Genomic DNA, 25,374 nt, shown 5'->3' with positions numbered 1-25,374 from the left:
TTAAAAACAAAAACAAGATTAAGTTCCTGATCATGGGAGCTGAAAGTTGTCCAGCAAATGCTTATCAAACTCTACACATTAGGTCCTGTGCTCTGCATTACAAAACATGCAAGACAGGGTCCCTGCCCTCAAAGAACTCAGAGTCTGGTAGGGAAGACAGGACTACCCTATGACTAGCCGTAACACAGGACAGACACTTTTAAGATGCTAGAAGAGGTACAACGTGCTATCTCTGGAAGTTCGAGGAGGTAGAGTATGCCAGGCTCTGAAGATCACAAAAGGAAGTGGCTGCTCCGTTCGCTCTCTAATCACAGCCTAATGACATGTTGGTCTTGCTAGGGAGTCACGGTTCTCCATGACTTCTGCTGACAACCTCTACCCTGGGATGCTGGCTGGAGTGACTAAAGTGCCTGTGTTAGAACTCTGAGGTTATGGGCATTTTTTCCTTCCTCTTTTTAATTTTCCCCCATATGGACATGTTACTCACAAAAGAAGTACAAATATACATGTACAAGAAGGTTCATGGCAACTTTAATCTGTATTGCACCAAACCAGAAACAACCAAAATGTTCATCGACAAAAAGAAAGGATAAGCTGTAGTACGTTCATATAAATGGAATACTACACAGCAATAAAAAGGGGAAAAGTACTGCTAGATGCAACAATGAGGATGAATCTCATGGACATGAGAAAGAAATACCTGAACAAAAGAAATACAGATAAAAGAGTGCGTTTTGTATTATTTCACTTATATGAAGTTCAAGAATAGGCAAAAGAAATTGAATGTAAAGAAAGTAAAAAGAGAGTGGTTTCCTGGTGGTGGGGTGGGGCCTGCTGATGGGGAAGGGCACAAGGGAGACTTCGGGGTACTGGAAATAGTCTGTATCTTGATGCGGGGGGTGGTTATATGCGTGTATATACGCGGACACAATTACAGAGCTGTTCACATGTGATTAGGGTACTTTATGTATGTTATACATCAATAAGAAGGAGGAGAGGAGGAAATCTGTCGAATTAAACTAGGGTATGGAGCAGCTGGGATCAGAGCCCCTACAGCCTGTGCTCTTTCTACCCACTATGTTGCTGTAAGAATAACCCAGCTTCTTGTCAGGGAGCATGTAACGAGGCAGGTTTGTAGACACCCTCCTAGCAGCCAACGGAATCCTGGAATGTTGGAGTGAGTGGGCCTCAAGAGAAAAAGAGAAGGATCTGGAGTCAACCTAGGTCCAAATCTAAACTCTGGGTGATTCTGGCTAAGTTATTTTACCAATGAGCCTATTTTTCTTCCATCTATAAAATGGACCTAATAATTTTTCTCACAAGGTTGTTGTGAGGATTAAATGAGATAATGGAATGAAAGTGCCTTGCCCACAGTAGGTACTCAATAAAACTATCTAGGACTTCAAAACCTCCACTGGACGGTTGAGGAGAGTGACACAACAGTTAAAATAATGACCATAATAATAATAGTGTTAACAGCATGACCTCATACTTACAAGCTGCATGACGGTTTCTGACAAACCTTCATAAAATGTATCTGTCTGACTTGGCCTAAATCACTACCAGTGAGCAGAACCCAGGCCTCACTCACAGTCTGGGTCTGGTATTCCTGCTGCCTGTGACCTTAAGAATGAAGGGCTAACAGGCATTCTTGTAAATCAGCGGTACCAGGACACAGCTGTATGAGAGGGACCCTCCTGAGCCACTCAAGATCCATCTGGGTCAAGGCAGCCCTGCTATTGTCTAATGTCACTGGCACACTGGACCTGCTGCTCCTCCAATCAAACCTGCCTGTACTGGCTCGGCCTTATGTGGCCTAAGCTTTGCTTCAAACACCCAAAGACCTGACCTGGCCCCTCTGGGCCTGACCTGGCTCATTCCCAGGGACCTACCAGCTGTACGGCCTCCTTGACTCCGTGGATTGAGAGGGCCTCCTGGGTCAGGAGGTGAAGAATCCGGTTGCTGTGTGAGGCCTCCTTCCCTCCTTTGAGTAACAAGCCATTACCACTTGCGATAGCCAAGGCTGCCACCTGCAGATCAAAGAGGAGAGCAATGAACCAAAGGGAAAAAGCAGTCAAAGTAACGGTAACATTAGCACTCGCTGAGCACATTTCCTGCGCCAAGCACTGTTAATCACTTTGTAAGGCCTACCATGTTTAATCTTCACAACATTCCAGTGAATTAAGTACCTGTTTTATCCTCTGCTTTACACATAAGGACACTGAAGCACAGAGAAGTTGGTGACTCCCCAAGGTCACACAGCTTATAAGCGGCAGAGCTGGGGGCCTTGACTCCAGAGCCAAAGCCCCGGATCTTAGGAACTATACTGTACAGCTTCCTTAGCACCATTACACTGTAACCTGAGTTAAGTGCCCAGGGTCACATGGGCACTCCCCTCTCTGGCCACGGTGGAGGACAGGTGCTCAGCGGCCTCTTGACTCAGGTGTTGTTCCACCTGACTCAGGCTGGGCGGCATCTCTGGCCACATCCTACCCTGGCCCTGTCATGGTTCCAAGAGCTCTAATGGCTGGTGCTGAGACCCTGGAGAGGACTAGAGCTGCCAGCCCCTGGACAGCTGCGGCAGAGACTGCTGGGAGGAAGAAGCAGGCCATCCCGGGGGAGGGTTAGTTACCCTGTTAGAGCCAAGAGCTAATGACACTCACCTAATCATCCAAGGCCTGAAGTTGAGTTTTCTGAATGCTCTCAGGATGAATGAAAATCTTCCCGTTTTTGTAATGTATCAAAAGAAACTTTAAAAAAACTTGCTTGAATACCTTAATCTCCAGATTAATGGTTCTTAATCCCTTTTTGTTTTTGTTGCTCATGAACCCCTTACAAAAATTATGTAAACTTTTCCCAGATAAACGTACAAACACACAGCATTCTACATATAACTTTTAGGATTCATGGATTCTGTGATGCCATGTGAGGAACCTCAGCTGTAACTGGCTGAAGAGGAAACCTTTCCCATATGAAGTATTTGCTACTATGGATAAAAGGTAGCAGAGAAAACTTCATGAACACGGCCTACAGAGAGACTTAAGACCCACTTCTACCAGCTGATGGGAGTTCTGCAGTTATCTCTGGGGGTTATCTGTGAGACAGATATGCAGCCAGAAAGGGGCTCAGGACAGACCCCAATGGTATGGGAGTCCCTTGGTGGACCAGCTGGTTTTAGATCATGTCAGGGAATAGCCTCCACAGAGCATGTGGGACTCCCATGGTCACCTATGCCCTAGTGTAAAAAAGTACTGGTTCTTATTTATTTTTTTTTAAAATTATTTTTTATAAATTTATTTGTTTGTTTATTTATTTATTTGGCTGTGCTGGGTCTTCGTTGCTGCCCGCTGGCTTTCTCTAGCTGCAGCGAGTGGGGGCTACTCTTCGTGTGGTGTTCAGGTTTCTCATTGCAGTGGCTTCTCTTGTTGCGGAGCCTGAGCTCTAGGCACGTGGGCTTCAGTAGTTGTGGCACGCAGGCTCAGTAGTTGTGGCTTGCGGGCTCTAGAGCGCAGGCTCAGTAGTTGTGGCACAAGGGCTTACCTGCTCCGTGGCATGTGGGATCTTCCCAGACCAGGGATTCAACCCGTGTCCCCTGCATTGGCAGGCGGATTCTTAACCACTGCGTCACCAGGGAAGTCCCTTTTGTTTGTTTTTAAATAGAATCTCTCTGTGAGACTTTGGGGCTAGTGCAAAGAAAAAGCTGGTATCATCCTACTGGACAGTCCAGTGGGGAAGTGGTTCCAGATTTCTGGGAGAGAATTTAGGGCAATGAGCAAGACCACCCTCTAATACCACCTTATACTTCAGAGCATGGCCACTTGGCAAAACCTCTGCCACATGGTTTTGCCTCAGCCTGTGATTTGTCAGATTTCTTAAAGGGGGTCACGTGCTAGTTTCCATTAACTACTGAAAGTTCTTCTTCCTAAGAGATGTACCTACAGGAAGCCATCTGCGACACTGATAATAAATGGGTCTTTTTCATGGGCAAAACCAGCTATTAGATGAATGAGCCTGCAGTAGGTTAGCAGGGACTCTGTGGTCAGGGAACAAAGTGCTCCAGTGAGCTAAGTTGTTGTTTTTGTTTTTGGCCGCACTGCACGGCATGTGGGATCTTAGTTCCCCGACCAGGGACTGAACCCGCACACTATGCAGTGGAAGCACAGAGTCTTAACCACTGGACCACCAGGGAAGTCCTAAGTTTTTTGGAAATGTACTCCTGTGTCATGGCATGGGAGATTCATCTGGGCTCAAGGCCCAGCTCCATCCTTACAAATGTCACACGAAAATTAACTTCTATAAGCTTCAGTTTCTTTAACTGTAAAATGGACATATGAATTACCTTTTTTAGAATTACCAGAAAAATCAAAAACATAAATTGCCTTAAGCGCAACCTGAGAATAAAGTCTCAAAAATTACCTCTGGGGGAAGGAAGGAAGGAAGGAAGGAAGGAAGGGAGGGAGGGAGGAAAGGAAAGAAAAGAAAGATATCTTCAGGAGATTTACCTGAGTCCTGAAAAGAAGCTCTTCCTCCAATTCCCCACCCTAATGCCAGGCATTAGTCACATACCTGGGGTAGACAGTCAGGTCGAGATTCAAAGATGACCAGTAGAACTCCAATTGGGACAGTCACTTGTTCGAGCTCCAAGTCTTTGGCAATTCGGGTCCGGCGCAAAACCCGCCCCACGCTGTCCTGTGAGGAGGCTGCGATCTGCCGCAGACCGATAGCCAGGCTGTTCAATTTAGACGTGGAAAGGCTCAAACGTTTCACCAGAGGAGCTGCGAGTCTCCCTGAAGAGGTGTGAAGAGCACATGATGAAGCAGTAGACCTGGGCGGGCTACGGCTGTTTTACTGAACACATGGCACTGTGTTAGGAACAGACATGGAACTCAGGGGGTCTCAGGGAGACAAGGACATGTCATTTACACAGCTTTTCTGGGAGGGGCAGTTGGGCAGTATACATCATCATGTAAAGGTGTGGACACCCACACCCTTGGTGCCAGCAATTTCAGTTCCAGAAATTTATCATTTGTATCAGCAAACCTGCATGTAGTGAAGATACTTATCACAGCATTTTTATTATAGTGGGAAACTGGATTCTACCTATAGATTCAGCCAATGGGCTACAATGCAGTTACTATAAATAAATATCTATATTTACTGATATAGAAAGCTGTCCAGGACGTAGTTTGTGAAAAAGGCAAACTATAAAACAGCATGTATGACATCACCCTAGTTATCACACACTGCATATACATGTGCAGAGAGATGTCGGAAAGCATCAAGAACAGTGAAGATCTCTGCCTATCTTTCTGCGTTATTTTAATTTTTTATAATGAGTGAATTATTTTTATAAGCAGAAGTAATAAAGATGTTTTCTTTTGAAATAAAAACTTAAATAGAATTATGGCAAGTTCATATACAGAATTTTCTTTAAATTTGCATTATAACAGCATGCACAGTGTGATCACCTCTCTCTCCACACACACAAACACACACATACTCAGGAAAACCATTTGGAATCACATATCACAAATCATTACTGTGGTTAATGTTGAATGATCTTATGAAAAATTTCCCCTTCTTTTTTATAGTCACAACCACCAAGATAAAATTATAGAAAGACTTCTACTTTGGAGGGGAGGAGCCAACCTTATATTAAGAAAAAAAAAGAAACCATAATTTTATCAACTAATTACATCAATTTAATTAATTTTCTTCACTTCTCCCCATGCGCTAAAAATCGTTTTAATTGTAGTGCATATTAAATATTGTACTCTAGTTTTTCACCTCATAATGCACGTACATTTTCCATGTTGCCAAAATTATTTTAATTACTACTAAATATTCCATTGAGTTGATACAGTTCAATGTACATGACTGTATCTGTGTTATTAGACACTCAGGTTGTTTCCAGTTTTCAATGGTATAAATAATCCTGCTGTAAGAAACTTATACAGAGCTATTTTTTCCTCTTGCAATCTCTTCTTAGGGATAAATTTCCTGAAATGGGCTCACGGACTCAAAGGAGATTACCATGCTTGTGTATACCTGAGACTTTGTTCTTAAGCCATGTGTGTCCTTGTGGATTTCCAGAGAGAGATAACTGGGATCAGAAGTCAGAGTTCTACCAACAACTAGGTGTGTGACCTTGAGCAGCAGCTTTAACCCCTGTGGGTCTTAATTCTTTTAACTTAAAGAATTGGATGTCAATAAAGATTTCTTCCATTTATTTAAATTTTTTATAGCTTTCCAATACTGCAAAAATTCAGAAGACCAGATGTAAAGTCTAAAGGAAGTTCCAAAGTAATGGCTCAAAAATGTTTTAAGGAATGAAAATAATGTTGATGAGCCCTGCAAGGTTTCTTTAAAGGGAACACCACTAATTCGGATGTTCAATTTGAGGCGCATTTATTCACAAGAAAAGGAAATTAAAAACTCCGTAAAATCAACCCCCATTACTTTAGGGTGGAAAAGACAGAGAATTAAGAAAAGGAGAGAAAGATGAGGGCCTACCTGACTCCACATATTTAGCTGTCTTCAATGTGAGTTCAGCCATCTCACTTACGCTACCATTAGCACCTCAAGGGCATTTCTGGATGGCAGACTACACGCTGGTTAAGGAACTAGAAGATAAGCTATCTTTCAACACAGGCTGCACAAACTATTCCCACAACTATTTGACATGCACTGTCCATCTGGGTTTCGTTCCCAGATCTGCCACTGGCTGTATGGTTTTAGGCATGTAACAACTTCTCTCCGCTTTAGTTTTCTCCTCTGTAAAATAGGGATAATAAATAGTAGGTACCTTATAGGTACCATGTTCTGAAGAGAAAATCAGATCCTGCCTGTTAATCCCTTAGCATAATGCCCAGAAACACAGGAAGGCCTCAGTAAATGTTAGCTGTTATTAGCTTAATGTCTAAAATAGTGAAGTCCTCAACCTTTTTCTTTTTTGTCTTGAAATTGCCACAGTAGCCATGGCTTGTGACTGTGGGGAATGGAAGGAAAAAGCCCCTCAGTGGGTGGGGGGTGGGTAGGTGTTATATGGAATATCTGAGAAAAGGGGTGGAGGTAGTATGTGTACTTTGAAAACTCCCAATGAATACCAGCCACCAACCCTCAATAAAAATGATGTATACAGTATGTAATTTCTTCCATAACCATCTTGACTTTAGGCAGACTATGATATAAGAATTACTAGTAAAACAGAGAATAAAACCCAAAGTAAATCTCTCTATAACTAAGTTGCCTGGTCTTTACCTTCCGCCTCCTCCAAGTCTTTTTTGTTGGCTAACAGGATCTCATCTCGCTGGTCCGTCAACAGATCAGCCAGATGATGGATAATCTCTGCTCTCTAGGAAAAAGAGGTAAAACATTAAAACAAATAAGCAAACATATTGCCCCATAAAGAACGCACACCACACTTTTAAACCTACTCTTCTGAGTGTGCCAGGCCTTGCTCCTAAATCCCAGTCATCAACGACTGAAACCTCCTTACTTCACTCATTCGTTTCCCACCACTGCTCCCCTCATTTCTCCTTCCTCTCTCACTACTAACCTCCCCATTTCTTCTCACTTTTCTTCCTCTTTTACCACTCTTGATCATGATGATTAGCAAACCACAGCCTTGTGGTGGGGGAGAGGGTATGATGAATTATTCAGTTTGTTCATGAGACAGGCGCCGGCACTTTGAATCAGCATGACATACACATCTCACCTATTTAATAGCACCAGCTGTAAAGCTGATTTCCCAGGTAAGTTTTTGCATCTAGTTCTTCTTTTTCGACAATTATTTATTAAATGAATTCAGTCAAAGGGGAAAAACCCAGTCCTGGATGCTGGAGGAGACCCCAATCCTTACCCACCTAGATAAGGAAACATGGCAAATCAGAGTAGTGATTACTAAAGGAGTAAAAGAAGTGATTTAATAGAGAGAGAAGCTAGGGTCCTCCTGAGCTTTCCTTTTACTACTTGTAGTTATTTTAAATTTTCTTCTCCCTTCTCAGGCCAAAGTACTCCCCAGAAGAAACCTATATACATCACTTTCAAATCCAGCCTTAACACCACAACCCTTGGGAAGCCAGCATCCTGCTGCCACCCGACCTTCTCACACTTCATCGTGTCTGCTACTTCAACTGACTGAGTCACTGTGGACAGGGCAGGGCTATGATATGGAGCAGGCTCTGAACTTCCATCTTCTAGGTAATCTTGGTGATTTGGATGAGGTGGGAAAAGTTACTTTCCTACATTTCCCTGCCCAGTATGTGGCAGGATTTGGGAGCCTCTCTGGTCTCATGATTTTCATGATACTTTTGATCAAAACATCATAGTGATGCAAAGCTACCTTAGGCTTCAGCCTATAAAAGACAAAAGGGAAAATGAAATTTAGAAAAAGAAAAAAGGCAGAACAAATCTGAATCAGAGTTGTAACTCAGATCTAACTCTGTGGGACTCGAGGAATAAAGGGGGAAACAGCAGGCTTGACTGTGCACTAAACCTCACAGTTATGACTCACTCTGAAAACTAACAGAACTATCAGCTAGGGGTATTACCTGCTCAGGTTCCAAAGTGGCCAACATCCTTCCTCCTGATCGAGCCATTTCTCCCTGCTGCTCCACGGTAGGGCCTGCAAGAACATTTGCAAACATCAGCTCACAGTCAGCTCACTGCCCCCTCACTATCCCAGACGTGCACGGGCTCCTTGCAGGCACAGAGCACACACTCAGGGTCTTGGCGTGCTTGTTTCACATCCAGAGATCACTCTGACCAATAAACTGGCAGAAGAACATACCAGAGTAACTCAGGCAGAAACACAAGAACCTGTCTGCATTTTGGGGGCAGACAATATGATTGATGTCTTCTAGAGTTCTTCTCAATTCCACTTTGGCTTACATTTTCTAATGTGTTTGCATTTCTGAATGTAGATTATATGGCAATGCCATCTTTGTGAACACCTGAGAGAGCACATACTATTTCTTATGCATCTTTGTATCTCTAGTGTTCATTAGTATCTGGCATCCAGCATGGGCCTAGCAAATGTTTCTTGAGAAAATGGATGCTTATATTCTTTAACTTAGTGATTGTAGTGAGAATAGGAGGCCTAGTTAGGCAGGTTAGATAAGTTTTACAAAACCAAAGTAGAATCCAGTTTTGCAAGCAGTGTTCGAAACTATACCATATTTCATAATGTTAGTGCATGAATTTTGTAAGCTCTCCTCCCAGAGGGAGAGCTCAGTCTTCAGCTCCATCTAGGGCATGGAGTTACTAACAATAATCCACAGACCATGGGACTTTATGAAGAACTACTTACCTGCAGGCTTTACTTCGGAAAAGAAGGTGCCAACTTTCTTTCCCTCCACAATGTCTGTGATGACGTGCCCAGACACCTTCGGGTGGGTCCCATTGGCAATGACCACAGAAGTACCACCTTGCAAAGCCCAGAGGGCTGCTTTCACCTAATGGGAGAAGTTAGATCCATGGATGAGATTCAGACCTTTGTAGGGTCTAGGCCCCTGCACTTTAAACATGCAAAAACATAGAAAATACAATGTGATATTGAGCAACTTAATTATCTGTAGGAAGGTTCTGCACAGCTCAGAAGCTCTCAAGACACGCTCAGCCCATGCACTCTTCCCAACCCAACCCTGGCATGTGTTGTCTAAAGATAAACCAATCTGCCCCTTGTGCTCAGCGTGTTCTCTAAGACTCTCTAGTACTGGGACACATAACTTCTACATTTGACTTATTGTGCCAGCTTGCTGCTTGACTGGAATCTGATCACGAGTACTCTTGAGCTTTTGTACCTGGGGTTCTTGTCCTCATCTCTGCCATTGTTACGTATGATTCTGTACCTAAAGGGTATAACTTCTTAGAACAATTAATGGGAGAGAAGAACTTTTTTTTTTTTTTTTTTTTTTTTTGGCGGTATGCGGGCCTCTCACTGTTGTGGCCTCTCCCGTTGTGGAGCGCAGGCTCCGGATGTGCAGGCTCAGCGGCCATGGCTCACGGGCCCAGCCGCTCCGCGGCATGTGGGATCTTCCCGAACTGGGGCAGAAACCCATATCCCCTGCATCGGCAGGCGGACTCTCAACCACTGTGCCACCAGGGAAGCCCGAGAAGAACTTTTTAAAGGTTTCATCAAGAAATATTTGAGCTCTAATATTAACACTTAGAGGATTTATGAATTATGAAAAAAAATATAGACCCTGCCCTTGAGGAGGTTATAATATGAACACACGCTTAATATATTAATAAAAATACATAGAAAGACATGACTAAATATAGGTACACAATATGCATTAAACCTGTATTTAGATATGTGTATCTTTAAGTGTGTATGTGCATCAGCCCTCAATTTCAAAAGTAAGAAGGATAAAATACAGTTTGTTTTTTAAATTGTTACAGGCAATAAAGGCACCAGATTCTTACCTTGGCTTCCATGCCACCCATTCCCACTCTGGACTTGGTTCCGAATGTCACGGACTGCTGATCACCAGGATAAAATATATCAATGAGCTTTGCATCATCTGACCCTGGGGGGTTGTCAAAGAGGCCTAAAAAGTGGACAAGAGTCGGTAACGCTGTTCAACAGATGTGAGCATCCCCCAAGACAGACCTCCACAGGGACCTGCCAACTATAACAATTCTGTACTCGACTCATCCAGATAAATTCTGCTATTCCAACCAGCTTGAACAAGAAAAGAGGTCAAGGGATTCGTGGAGTCTACTCACACTGAAAACCAGCTCCGGGAGGACGCACCTTACGTACTTTTATAACTGTGCCTGATAAATGAACGTTTGCCAGCATCAGAGCACGGCCATATCCCTGACACAGAATTTACTGGCCCTGCCCACAGTCTACAGGGAAGCTATCCTCACCTTTGCCATTTCTACTATGATGCTGAACCTTAAGGATGCAACTGAAAAAGATGAGTGGCTTTTGCACAAACAGTGCAGCAGCTGTATACTGTTTAATGTGACTCTTTCCAAGGGCATGACATAGGAAACACGTTCTCATTAACTCTCACAGTACCCTTTGAAACAGTCACATTACACTCCCCACATTATGGGTAAGCCTTTCTGAAGGTTAGGCTGAGTCAGCAGAAGAGCGCATGACTATTGGCCTTTCAGTCTGGATTTGTCACCACAAAGCCTGTGTACTCTTTATAACTGAGTAGCGTGACATAAAATAAGAGGTACACAAAATGTTACATGCATACCATCCGAGATTAAAAATCCTCACAATTTCACTTCAAAGAAGAATGTGTCTGAGCCTTAGAAGGGGAAAAGAGGGCCTGAGAAAATGGAGTCATGTCAAGGTCTAAGGGGGACACAGACAGGGAGGAACTGCTAATGGTCAGGAACTGGCTGAAGGATATTTTAGGCAGTGATGTTTTTGGTTTTTAAGTTACTGCTTTTCCTGTGCTAAAATATACCCCTGTGCGCCACTGTTCCAAATTTTTTTTTAAAAAATTAATTATTTATTTATTTATTTATTTTTGGCTGTGTTGGGTCTTCGTCGCTGTGCATGAAGTTTCTCTAGTTGCGGAGAGCAGGGGCTACTCTTCGTTGCAGTGCACGGGCTTCTCATTGTAGTGGCTTCTCTTGTTGCAGAGCACGGGCTCTAGGCGCGCAGGCTTCAGTAGTTGTGGCACGTGGGCTCAGTAGTTGTGGCTCGCGGGCTCTAGAGCTCAGGCTCAGTAGTTGTGGCACACGGGCTTAGCTGCCTTGTGGCATGTAGGGTGTTCCCAGGCCAGGGCTCGAACCCGTGTCCCCTACATTGGCAGGTGGATTCTTACCCACTGCGCCACCAGGGAAGCCCTATTCCAAATCTTTAACACAACTGTGCCACGTGCATCCTCTCTAGGAGAGTAAGTGAATCAGAGCAGTGAGGACATCAGTGTCCAGTGCACAACAAAATAGTGCAAACCACGAGCAGCAATTACAGGGAGACAGAAATAACCTCTCACAACCCCTATCCGCCTCAACCCAGCACCCCACAGTTCCCAGGATCTTCTGCTGGGTTCTTCTCAGAAGGCACTATGCTATGAGATCATGAGTAGTACTGGACAATTCTAAGGCAAACCCCCAGAGACGCCTAGGAGTTCCTAGCATTCTGATATTCTGCCTCCTCCTCTTCTTCTTTATAGCAGCTCTCAAACCCACCAAGAGCATATTTAAAATTCAGATATTGTTCTAAAAATCAATATTCAGTGGATAACTAATCAGAGTTAAAAGCACAAGCCTGCCAACGACCAGTTTTGGTGTTTGAGGCTGCATTAAAACTAAGGTTTACTAGAGTCTAGTTCAAGTTGGATTTTATATATTGATCTCTCAAACTCATATCCTTTGCCTTGCTAGGCAGTATAGGAGAGAAGAGTGTAGATTTTTTTTTTTTTTTTTTTTTGGTATGCGGGCCTCTCACTGTTGTGGCCTCCTCCGTTGCGGAGCACAGGCTCCGGACGCGCAGGCTCCGGACGCGCAGGCTCAGCGGCCATGGCTCACGGGCCCAGCCGCTCCGCGGCATATGGGATCCTCCCAGACCGGGGCACGAACCCGTATCCCCTGCATCGGCAGGCGGACTCTCAACCACTTGCGCCACCAGGGAGGCCCTAGATTTTTAAACTGAAAAGATTAAGATTCGAAACCAGCCTCTGTCAAGTACTAGCTATGTGACTTTGAATAAACCATTTAACTAATGTGAACTCAATTTTTAATTTCTTCATCTGAATAATAGGCTAATCTACCTACTTTGCAGGGTTGCTACAAGGGTGAATAAATTGACATTTATAAAACACCTAGCACAGTATTTGTACACATCAGAAGTTGAAAAAAAATCTTGTGACTAACCAAAATGCCTTGTTCTCCAGAGTGGCTTACTCTTACCCCAGCTTAGTTGTTCCTATCCTGAGACTTCAAATTTATAGTGAATAAACATGGTACCAAGACTTCATATAGGTAAAGATACTGATCTGTAAGTATGAGATCTCTGACCCTCCACGTGCACAGAAGACAGATCACAGCACTGGTACCTGTCCCTGCCTCCACCAGGCAGCCCCCTGTCCTTCACTTATGCTGCTGAAGCGTAAACTGGGGAACAAGTCCTGCCATATTAACCTGCCATGGGTGTGGGCAGGGAACTAAATAGGTTTTTCTGACTTCCTGGGAATGTAATGGGTGACTTTTGGGATCCTGTAGGTTTGGCCTATTTTAGACACATCTACCATATCTATGGGTCAAAATGTAAAACAGGAACAGCTTAAGAAAGTGAGAAGAGTGAATGGAGAGCCAAGTTGGAGCCAAGAGGGTCCCCTCCACGAAGAAGGCGAAAGCAGACAGGAAAAGAGTTAACACAGAAGAACACAGTGGCCATACAGCCTGGATTTTCTGCAGTGGCTCCAATTTAAAATAATGTGTCTTGTGATTTACATTAAAACTAAAAGTGATCAAGACCCCCATGAGGTATCACTTCACACCCATTAGGATGGCTATAATCAAAAAGGCAGATACCAAGAGGGAAGTGTTGGTGAGGATGTGGAGAAACTAGAACCCTCATACACTGTTGGGAAAATGTAGAATGGTGCAGTTGCTTTGGAAACCAGGCTGGTATTTCTTCAAAAGGCTAAACATATGATCCAGCAATTCTACTCCTAAGTAAAATAAAGAGCATCTTCACACCAAAACTTGTGCACAAATGTTCACAGAAGCATTAGTCACAATAGCTTAAATGTCTATCAGCTGATGAGTAGGTAAATAAAACGTAGTATATCTATATAGTGGAATATTATTTGGCAGTAAAAATAAATGAAGTACTAATACGTGCTATAATATCAATAAACCTTGAAAACATTAAGTGAAAGAAGCCAGTCACAAAGGATCACATACTGTATGATCACATTTATATAAAATGTCTAGAACAAGCAAATCAACAGAGACAGAAGGTAGATTAGAGGTTGCCAAGGGCTGGAGAGGAGAGTTTCAGGGGAGGTGAGCAATGATTGCTAATGGGTATGGGTTTCTTGATGGGGTGATAAAAAATGTTCTAAATTGTGGTGAGGGTTGAACAATTGTATGAATATACTAAAAATCACTGAAATATAAATTTTAAATAGGTGAATTATATGTTACGTGAATTGTATCTCCATAAAGCAGTTATAAAAAAAACATTAAAGTGCCTGGAAATAACAACATTTCAGCATTCAAACTTCATCTCCCAGACCACCCCCACCTTCTTTTGAATCATAAAACCCTTTTCAGACCATATGGCTCAGAAAATAATGGTCCACAGTTAAAAAGATCAGAAGCACTCAAACAAAGAGGGGAACTCATGTGCTCACACATGTAGTATTTAAACCAAAGACTGGATAAAAAGAAAAGGCATTACTTTGTACCTTCTACATCTGAAAGAACAATTAAGAGGTCAGTCTTCATTTCCACAGCCAGACGGGCAGCCAGGCTATCGTTATCTTTAACACTAATAACCTAAAATGCAGGTAAAAAGTCGTGAGCTTTGCAGTTCAAAAAGAAGTTCACGGAAGTACTCAGCTAGGCTCTGGCAGGAAAAATGAACAACCCTGAGTATGTGCATGACAGCTTTTACAGGCCTTTCAGTTTGCAAAACACCATGCCTACTGGCAAGCCCCTTTCCAAACATGCACCCTTCTATCCACAGACACACACAAGCCATGCTCACAGCACCACCTTAAATCACTATTGCGCCTCACCCAGCTGAACGAAACCCCCTGTCTTCAGAAGAGCTTATGCAGCCACTGCTCCAGGATGCCAGCTTCTCTCCCCATTTCTCCATCTTGTTTATGCCCAATGTCCGGTGTTAGTACATGCAGCATAGCATGGCATTAGTGTCTACAGCATGCTCAGCCCTCGGTAATACTTTACCCACATTTACCCCCTGGAGATCGCTATTGGGCTCTGCTGGGGGCACAACAGCATCGTTTGTGTTGACAATGGGGACGATGTTCATTCGGAGGAGCTCATGAAGTGTCCCATTGAGGTTCCGGCGCTTCTGCTCATCGTGGAAATCCAAATTGGTCACCAAAATCTATGGGGATATATGTATACGTATGGCTGATTCACTTTGTTATAGAGCAGAAACTAACACACCATTGTAAAGCAATTATACTCCAAAAAAGATGTTAAAAAAATAAATAAAACTAAAAGGGTTAAAGAGATTGAAAACGCAGGAGACAGGAAAATGATGAACTTCCGAGGAACAGCATCCAAAGGACGCTAAGAGTAGAGGAGTTAAACTCTAGGTTCCTCGGATCCCGTACAGTTCAGAACGGAACACACATCTTCGGAGACTTATCCATTCTTTAGGAGATTGGAAAAAAGTTACAATCACCTGGAAGATTTATTTTAGGATGCTTAAGACTTTTGCAAAAGTACTTTAATCCTCAGAGAGCTATGAAATCTCGTCCGTTTACAAAATTAAGAAAATGAATGTATCTACTTTAGAGGGATACTGGAGGGAGTAATGACTGCCATAAATTTCTAAAATATCTTTGTATCCCAGCATCTGATTCAAAGTCTGGCCATACATAGTAGGTGCTGAAACATGTGGTGAGTGAGTGACTGAATGGTTACTCTGCCTGGAAAATGTATTAAACCACATGGAATAGGGCCATGTTGTTCCTGTTTTTGCTCTGTGGCTGACCACTGCCAGAGTCACCAAAGACACGGTCAAGTGGGATGAGTCTGAGAGGTTTACGGAGGTGAGTCTTTAGTCACAAACTGAAAGAAGGGCTGACATAACTTCGTTCAGGGCACGGGATGCACACAAGCTGCTCAAAGGCGGAGTGGAGAGCCGGGTGTGGGGGCCGGTTAACAGCTCCACTCCCTGGCTTGAATCAGGGTACTAGGCACTGTTTAGCAGGAGAGAAAGATAAAGGGGGGGTGACAGCAAGAAACAAAATGGTAACGAACTCCGAAGCTCAGGAATAAATGTTTCAGTGAAATCCCTGCAACGTTCATGGAAGAGGGTTCTTGTGATGTAGGGCAGCGAGGAAGTAGGAAAAGGCTGGAGGCAGATGGCCAAGAATTCTTGGAAGGTACTGAAACAGTCCAAGTGGGAATGGTTAAGCCCTGAACTAGGGTCTGGCTGTGGTAACTGAGAAGATGACAGCAGCCTTAATGATATGGAAAATGTGGGCGAAGAAGACAAAATGATAACATCACCAAGGGAAGTAAGTTATTCACTCATTTGATAAAAAAGTTAGTGAGGACCTCTGAAATGCCAGACCCTGTACTAGCTGTTGGGATGCAGAATAAAAATGTTGATGATTTGGGGAAGATGGAATGGGTTAGATCGTGAATGTCCTTTCAGAAAGTTTAGCCCTGTAGGAAAAAGGCCTGGGGAAAAGGTGAATATATAGATCCTGGTTCTGGTGGTGGAAGGTCAAACAATAAAAGTAAACACGTGTGTGTAGGAGAGGCAAGCAGGAGGTATAAAGGTCCAGTGAAAACACCTGTGGCTCCAACAGCTTAACAAACAAGACATGGGAGACAAGAGACCAGAGAGAAAAGTATGTGCTTGGAGAAGGGCAATCTGTTAGGATGCAAATAAGTTTCATTTCTATGAATGAAAAACAGCTGTTGTCCTTGTTTAAGTCTTTAATCTGACAAACAACTTATGGGAGATTTTCAAAAGCCCCTGATAATAATGGTCTTCAAAACAAGATTACTAAAGAAAACAAGGAACCACAGGATAAGGTGCAAAGGTACAGATTTCTTACAGATCAGATCATGGGGAAGGCAAAGGTGTGGGAGTGAAGGGGCCCCTGGATGAAGGCTTGCTGGAAACTGGAGGGCACAGAGCTCTTTTACATCAATATTAATAAAAACAACGGCTAATGTACAGTATTTTTAATGATACTTTCACTAAAACAAACAAACGAACAAAACACCTCAAGAAGTATCATACCTGGGAAAAAACAAAACACAACAAAAGCATAGTTCCTGGATCTAAGTTTCCTCACCTGGCTCCCTGCACTTTAAAAAAAATTAAAGACTAAAACTGTTATTGCACTATGGAGGAAAAAAGAGCTGATAATAAAAGGAGACAAAAATTGAGATTTCCATTGCATTTATGTAACCGAAAAAAAAAATCTAAGATTACAGAGAGTGGGGTCCCAGCCACAAACAAAAGTGTCCAAGTCCATGCCTTTCTGTTTCAGCTCCCTTACTCAAGGACACTCTGGTATAATACCAGAGCGTCACTGTGGATAACAACTTAAAAATGATGGAGAGAGATTTCCCTGGTGGCGCAGCAGTTAAAAATCCGCCTGCCAATGCAGGGGACACGGGTTCGAGCCCTGGTCCAGGAAGATCTCACATGCCGCGGAGCAACTAAGCCCGTGCGCCACAACTACAGAGCCTGCGCTCTAGAGCCCGTGAGCCACAGCTACTGAGCCCGCACGCCTAGAGCCCACGCACCACAGGAGAAGCCACCGCAATGAGAAGCCCGTGCACCGCAACGAAGAGTAGCCCAGGCTCGCCATCACTAGAGAAAGCCCGCGCACAGGCAGCAACAAAGACCCAACACAGCCAAAAATAAATAAATAAATTAAATAAATTTAAAAAAAACAATGGAGAACAGAAAAAGTGATAGGAAATGCAAGAGCCAAACCTGTATACATAACATCATCTGTGTATAATAACATCTGTGTAAATGATAGGATCAGAGGCAGCAAATTTGAAAGTAACTTGGGGAGTAAGGTTTTTTCAGTTGTTTTGTGATATTTAGACGTTTCTATTTAGTGTGTAGTTATATAGCTGATTAAAAACACAACTGAAAATATTCTGGAAATTTAGGTAAAAAAGAAATAATGTAGAAAGAAGGTTCTAGCACATTCAGGGGGGAACCACTAAAAATTTTTAAGTTCCATGAGGACTAGAACATGGTTGATTTGTTCACTGCAGTATCCCCAATGTCTAACAGACTCCTTGGTACATACACATGGTGCTCAATAAATATTTGCTAAATGAATTAAAAACCAACCAACCGGGCTTCCCTGGTGACGCAGTGGTTAAGAATCCACCTGCCAATGCAGGGGACACAGGTTCGAGCCCTGGTCCAGGAACACCCCACATGCCGCAGAGCAACTAAGCCTGTGCGCCACTACTGAGCTGAGCCTGTGCTCTAGAGCCCACGAGCCACAACTACTGAAGCCTGCGAGCCTAGAGCCCACGCTCCGCAACAAGGGAAGCCACCTCAATGAGAAGCCCGTGCACCGCAACGCAGACCCAACACAGCCAAAAAAAAATAAATAAATAAATAAATAAATATTTAAAAATACAAAAAACAACCAACCACCAGCATTTCCCTTCAACACTTAGTAGATATCTATTATATAAGGCAACCAGGTGCAAAGAGAAACAAGCCAGCTGAAGTCAAAGAAGCCAATGAAATAAAGATATCTAACCTTTCTATCTTCAGAAGTATCAGTACTTGCAGTAGTCCTAAGAGTTATTCGTATAATAACAAGAGCTAACACTTACTGAGAAAGTACTATTTAACAGACATATTAAATGCTTTTCATATATTTTCTCACTGAGCCCTTCCAAAAACTGTTTGCAATAGGCACTGATGACATCCTCATTTTTCAGATGAGGAAACTGAGACACAAAAAGGTTAGACTTAAAAACTTTCTCCCGATCTCCCAACTAGCGAGTGGTGAAGCTGAGACTGTATCCTGGCAGTCTGGCTCCAGAGCCCTGCTCATATCACCTTGCTCCACGGGAATCACCCTCACAGGTCCCACACCCCCCTTGGGGAGGTCAGCCTCTCACCTGGGCAGCGCAGATGCTGTACTGGGTAAACATGGCTTCGTACAAGGCCATCAGCCCACTCTGTCCGGCAGCTGCACAGGCTCGGGCTTCTAAGACTGGAATTGCCTGTAACATGCCAACAGACAAGGTGTGGCTGGGGCGAGGGAAGGAGGCCTGAGGACCCTGTTACAGGGGGTGGGGAAGCCGCACTTACCATCTCCTTCAGCTGGTTCTGCCCCGAGTGTAGGGCCTGCCGCACGCTCTGAGACAGGAGGATCTCATGGCGCAAGCGCTGCTTGCCAAAGGCTACAGCTCCACTAGTCACCAGCATCATCTCTCGGCCTTGATTCTGCAGTACTGACACCTGACATTGAGGAAGGAAAAGGTACAAGTCCTTGTAATATCTCTTTCCTCTCATCACAAGAGATTCAGGTAGGTTGACTAATGAGTGGATCCCAAATGCCGGTTTACAGACCAGCACTGGGCTGGCTCTGGAAGTATCACCCAGGTTGTTTGGTAAAAATACAGAGTCCTACATGCTTCCTTGAATCTGATAAGTAGGTGGCAGATAGAAATGAGAAGTTTTTAATAAGGAGATTCTGGTGTGTAGGTAGGTTTGGCAACCACAAGACTTGAAGATATGTGGAGGAGTCTATAATGTGGAAGATCCAGTTGTTTCAGGAAATAAAGCCCAGAATACAAGTCTGGAGCCAGGAATTGCAACATAAACTTAGCAGATGGCTTCTCAAATTCTAAGGCATGACCTGGGGAGACAAAGCTGTTTCTGGGGCATGTCTGATTCTCATGCGTTGCCTCTGGCTAGACCAGGGACAGTGCTGTTCCACTCTGTCTGCCTAGAACCAGTTTTGGTTACTTTGTTTCCCACCCAGGACGGATCCACATGAAAGAGTCAAAGATTCAATATTCCTAACCTGTCCGTTCCTCCTGATGCTTGAACCTATAACCTAGCTCAGGAACTCGGAGACAGCTATGATAGACCATTATCTAAAAAAAATAACTTATCATCACAGAAAATTTCATACTTAACCAAAGTGGTAAGAATCGAACTACAAAACCCTATGTACTCATCACCCAGCTTCAACAACCACCTCTCATGGCCAATTTCTCTCTCCAATATTCCTTTTATAGCTCCACCATTATTTTATTTTAATTATTTATTTTAAAAAATACTCATTTATTTATGTATTCATTTGGCTGCACCGGGTCTTAGTTGCAGCACGTGGGATCTTTACTTGAGGCATGCAGGATCTTTACTTGAAGCATGTGAACTCTTAGTTGTGGCACGTGGGATCCAGTTCCCTGACCAGGCACTGAACCTGGGCTCCCTGCATTGGGAGCACACAGTCTTAGCCATTGGATCACCAGGGAAGTCCCTCCACCATTATTTTAATATAAATCCCAGGCTCCAGACACATTATTTCATTTGTAAATATTTCAGAAAGCAATTGCTAAAACAGAGGGTATATGCACACCTCCACAAAACCATTATCTAAAATATTTCAATAATTTCCTAATATCAAATATCTGGTCAGTGTTCACATTTCCCCAATTTTTTCAGCTTGCTCAAATTAAGATGAAAATTAAGCCCACATATTGCAATTAGTTAAGTGTCTCCTAATTCACTTTTAATCCATAGGTTCCTCTCTATAATTTTTTCCCTTGTAATTTGTTAAAGAAACTGGGTTACTTGTCCTTTAGGGTTTCTCAGCCTTGACTTTCCTGCTTCTGTCTCTGTGGTATAGTATTCCTGCAAACTGCTGTTAGGTATGAAGGCTTGATTTTTTTTGTCAAGAATTCTTTACAGGTCATGGTGTCCATCAAGGGGATACATAAGGCCTGACTGTCTTTCTTTTTGTGATGTTAGTTACTGTTGATGATCATCACCAAGACCTATTAATTCATTAGGGGCTATAAAATGTTGATATTCTAATTCATGCATTTCTTCTTTATTTACAGGCTGGAATAATTCCATAAAGGGAAACTTTCCTTCATTAAATATTTGGCTACCTTGAGGTATGGTTTGTATATGAAAGGCAGCACAGATATGTGTCTCTTTCTCTTTATTTACCAGTTTCCAAAATGAGTAGGTTCTCTAGAATCCTTCAAGACGACCGATGAATTTTTTTAAAGTATAATTGTGATTCATAGATTTAAACATATTTCATGTGTTTAAATTCAGTGCAGTAATTATTGATGTTCAGATATTCCCATCTTTGACCAATGGAAGCCTCTTTAAGTCAGCTCCAGAGTCCATCTAACACGATCAGATGCCTTGGACAAGACAGTTGACTCCATATGTTAGTACTGCACTGATCTAGAAAACTGTTCCTTAAGGTCCAGGGGTGTCCCCAGAAGGAGAGCTGGCAACCTAAGCAAACCATTACCAGGTTCTCCCCACTGTCTTCATCAAGTTTCTCCTTTGCTCAAAATCTTCAATCTTCCTCCTAGACTGAACCCCAAGTCCTCTACCTGGTTTCAAAGCCCTGCCTAATGGAATTATACACATTCTCCCTGATGAGATCACCACCACTGCTTTCAAGCTCACCTCCTCTCTGGCCCATCAGCATGCCATACTCATTCCTGCTTTTGTCTCCCACCTGGAGACTACTTGTAGAGCCTCCCCGTCCCCAGAACCATCAGGCCACACAATTCCAGGGGCACCATTCACAATGTGCACTTAGCAGCACGGAACATTTCCCCTCTGCTGGTGCAAATCCTATCAGTCACAAAGGCCCACCCTGAGTCTCAGCTCTCCTAGGAAGTCCCAAGAATGACCACACTCTCATTTGGCCTCTTCCCACCTCTGGGCCTGTCAGCCACTGTCATTTGTGCCCTCTCATGTGGATATTACCTGTCTTGAACAATCACCTAATTATTTTGGGAGTCCCAGTCTGGCTCCCCAAGGGCAGAGACAACCGTTAGAGGTCTGTTAAGGCCCTCACAATGTAGCCCTTTGATAAATATTTGTTACACTGAATTGATCTGAGGGACTCAATCTGAAAGGCAGATTTGATAATAATTGCTTAGTACAGAAAATATATGAAGAAAATTCCATCAAATTTCAGGTTACTAGTTTTCTAATACCAACTCCAGCAGAATTGTTTTGTTTTGTTTTGTTTTTTGTGGTATGCGGGCCTCTCACTGGCTCCAGATGCGCAGGCTCAGTGGCCATGGCTCACGGGCCCAGCTGCCGGGCCGGGGCACGAACCCGTGTCTCCTGCATTGGCAGGCAGACTCTCAACCACTGTGCCACCAGGGAAGCCCCAAAATTGTTTTTTTTTAAACTGAAAATATGGCTATGGAAGATAGAGCTGAATTACAGCTAGAATGGAAAAGCTCTAGCTTTATCTCCAGGATACCTGGATGTTTGGTTTTTTTGACTCTTGGTCAGGGGCTGGCAAACTATGGCCTGCAGGTCAAATCTGACCTGTGCCTGTTATTGAAAATAAAATTTTATCAGAACACAGCCATGCTTGTTCATTTATGTATTGTCTAAGGTTGTTTCAGCTACAATGGTAGCTGAGACAGAAACTGTACAGCCTACAGAGACTAACATATTTAGTATCTGGCCTTTTACAGAAAAAGTTTGCTGATCCCTGCTCTTGGAAAAGATAAAGGTAGTGGGATTTGTGATGTGATATTTAAAGTCCAAAACTCCCATGATGACCCCGAAGGTCAGTTTCTTTACTGATAAACTATCAGTGGTCAGCCGGGTTTGACTCCATGGCCAGTGGGGCATAAAGTTCCCACTGAAAACTTCTGCTGTGAGGCCTTCCAAAGTCAAGATTCCTTGCACAGATCTTTTGGTGATTCAGTCTGGAGACAGAGTGTGGTCTCTGTGCAAATAAAAGACCCTGGTGGGTGGGAGATGGGCTTGTGCATAGGATGTCTCTCAGACCCTCAATGCTTGCTTACACTCCCTCTGTGGCCTTGTATCCCTTTGCCTTTAAATGAAAGCCTTATATGGGTATTCTCTGTGGAGTTTGATAAGTCCTTTCACTATAATCTGAACTTGGGAAATCTTTGCAATGATAGCTCATACTTATTTCAAGATTACTAGGCTAACTAGAAAAGATAAAGCCCAGCAAAACAGAAAAAAAAAAAAAAGCTCAATATTCACACAAGTCCATCTGGGTACTCAACCCTGACTACGTATCAATCACCTGGGGAACTTTAAAAACACAGATGCTTGAGCCCCATCCCGAGATACTTATTAAATGGTTGACTGTGAAGCACAGGCACCTCCAGGCCTCTCAGGCGATTCTAATGTGCAGCCAGGACTAAGAATCACTGACATACACAGCTAGTTCTCACTAAGAAGCTTGAGGGATGAACTGCATGAAATCAACTCCACTCCTTGACACCCCCCCTGCTTGTCCTGGGATGTTGTCTCCCAGTGGCACCTTCATCAGGAAACAGAGTTTTCAGACTGGGTTGAAATCTATTGTTCTCAAATTAGAATTATTTTTACGAGCTGAGAAACCTGAAATGACAGCTTAAAACGCCGATTTTGTTTTAGTTCAGCTGAATTTTCCATCTTGGCAATTACCTGCTCAACAATAGATGCCAGGCGCCCCAGTGCCAGGCCACATTCATCCCCTCGGGTCACCACGGCACTTCCTAGTTTCACCACGATTCTCTTGGCATGCTTCAGCTCACTGCGGTGGGCAAAAGACTTGCCATGCGTACGACTGAGGGGTACCGTGATAAAGGGGATGTTGCTCCAAGAACGAACATGTCTGATGGCTGAAGGCTGGACACGACCTGCAGCCCCCGAACAAAGTCAAATGCAAGAAAAAAAGGATAGAAATACACAATATAATTTCTCATTGAAAATATGCATGCAAAATAGTAACCAGTTTGGCCGCCAAAAAATAGCTTTATCATTCTTAACTGCGTAAAACCAGTATATCAAAAGCCACACTGATCTAGCATGTTTTATTCTAGTATTGTGTGGAGTTTGTACCCAGTACACAGGTGACAGGTGACAGGTACACTCAAACACTGCTGGTCAATAATTTAAATGAAACATTTTTCCCTGAAGACATGTTGGCAAAATATATCAAAAGCCTTAAAAATGTTCACAACTTTGATCCAGCAATTCCATGTTCAGAAATTTATTTTAACGAACATATCAGAGATGGAGACAAAGAGATTTATCAGCAGGCTATTCATCAGTATTATTTATAACAGGAAAAATAGAAGCAGAGTAAACGTCCAAAAAAGGGCAGAAAGATTTAAATACGTTTAGAATTTTCAATAACACAGGAAAATGCTCATATATTAGTTTCACATACATGTCTAAATGCATAGGAAAAGATAAATAAATAAAAATATTACTATTTTATCTCATGATGGGGTTATGGGTGATTTATTTTTCCTCTTTATTCTTGTTTTGTTTTCCAAATTTATGCAGTAAAAATGCATTGCTTTCATAATCAGAAAAATATGTGTGCTTTTAAAGAAACCACACTGCTATTAAAAAAAAGTGAGTCTGATTAGCTAAGACAATACAGAACAAAGTAACTGGTATTAAGTAATAAAAAATCATAGCTAATCTCCCTACAAATTGCCTGTAACAATGATGAAAGAAACTGGAGCACTTTCTGAAGGGAAAGTAACGTTGGAGTCAGATACTTCTTTGTATCCCTTTAGACATCTGCCCCTAATCAATTCTGTCCTGATTCTTTTTTCTTGTAGCATGGAACAAAATTTCTAAGAGGCAAAACAAAAACAAAAACAAAAAACAAAAAGAACCCCCACCAAAACAAAAAACCAAACTTGATTAAAAAGCTGAAAATCTAACAGTCACGGCTGAATGTCAGGCACTGAACCTCTTCACCACTGCTGACTGCCTTCCCCCACAACACGTTCTCTAGGTATCACTACAGACGTTAATAAATATTGGAATGAGTTACTAAAGTAATCATTCCGAGCCACCTTTCAGACTATTCTTCTATAACTGTATTACTACAGAGTAACTTCCTTCACTTGAATCAACCGTTATCACCTCCCTTCATATTTACAGACAGATTTCTCAGAACTTCTCTACCCAGTGCCTCTAACGCCTGACCACTCTGACCCGTCTAGCTGTAATCAAGCATCCACTGTCTCTCTCTATGCTACAAAAATGGTGGGTAAAGCAGGCAGAATCCTATTCTCACCGACGAGAAGATCCCTGTTCTCCTCCCTCTCTGCCTCCTTCACGCACAAAACTGAGAAAGAACATTTTAAATGAAGTCATAAAGAGTCTTTCCTTCTCCCTCTTAAATAACTGTTTCTTTAAGTGACAATGTTTCAAGTCTGCTGGAGAAACAAGACAGACGATGCGGGTCTTTTTTAACAACAGGCTTGCAGTCCAGTTCCCAGCAGAGAGCTGCACAGTAAGCCCGTCATCTGGGATAGAACTGGGGCTTGACACCCCTGCTATGGGCTGCCCTGTTCCTGCGGGGGGGAGCCCCAGGGACGAAAGCACCGGTGTGTTGTGAGGGCCATTCCATGGAGAACTCCCTTTCTCCATCAGGCTCATCAGTATAGGTGCCCTGGCCCCGCCTTCAGGAATATTAC

At 43.0% G+C, this 25,374-nt stretch overlaps 1 protein-coding gene across 3 annotated transcripts in view; it reads right to left on the bottom strand.

Moving 5' to 3' along the window:
* Positions 1-25,374, bottom strand: part of ALDH18A1 (aldehyde dehydrogenase 18 family member A1) — a 47,516-nt gene that overhangs the window by 7,525 nt on the left and 14,617 nt on the right. For 2 of the 3 annotated variants that reach the window (XM_060101704.1, XM_060101695.1), the window contains 11 exons: positions 23,357-23,571; positions 19,001-19,150; positions 18,808-18,912; positions 14,900-15,058; positions 14,391-14,481; positions 10,429-10,553; positions 9,311-9,455; positions 8,553-8,626; positions 7,261-7,354; positions 4,567-4,787; positions 1,893-2,030 (listed from right to left, as the gene is read on the bottom strand). In XM_060101704.1, the coding sequence (XP_059957687.1) occupies positions 1,893-2,030; positions 4,567-4,787; positions 7,261-7,354; positions 8,553-8,626; positions 9,311-9,455; positions 10,429-10,553; positions 14,391-14,481; positions 14,900-15,058; positions 18,808-18,912; positions 19,001-19,150; positions 23,357-23,571 (1,517 nt within the window). The remainder of the gene's footprint in view (positions 1-1,892; positions 2,031-4,566; positions 4,788-7,260; positions 7,355-8,552; positions 8,627-9,310; positions 9,456-10,428; positions 10,554-14,390; positions 14,482-14,899; positions 15,059-18,807; positions 18,913-19,000; positions 19,151-23,356; positions 23,572-25,374) is intronic. The other variant, XM_060101714.1, reaches the window with a different exon arrangement.

This window comes from Mesoplodon densirostris, chromosome 1 (genome assembly GCF_025265405.1).
Source record: "Mesoplodon densirostris isolate mMesDen1 chromosome 1, mMesDen1 primary haplotype, whole genome shotgun sequence".
NCBI lineage: Eukaryota > Metazoa > Chordata > Mammalia > Artiodactyla > Ziphiidae > Mesoplodon > Mesoplodon densirostris.
The sequence above is the reverse complement of the archived record's forward strand: the minus strand, read 5'-3'. Positions and strand labels throughout refer to the sequence as shown.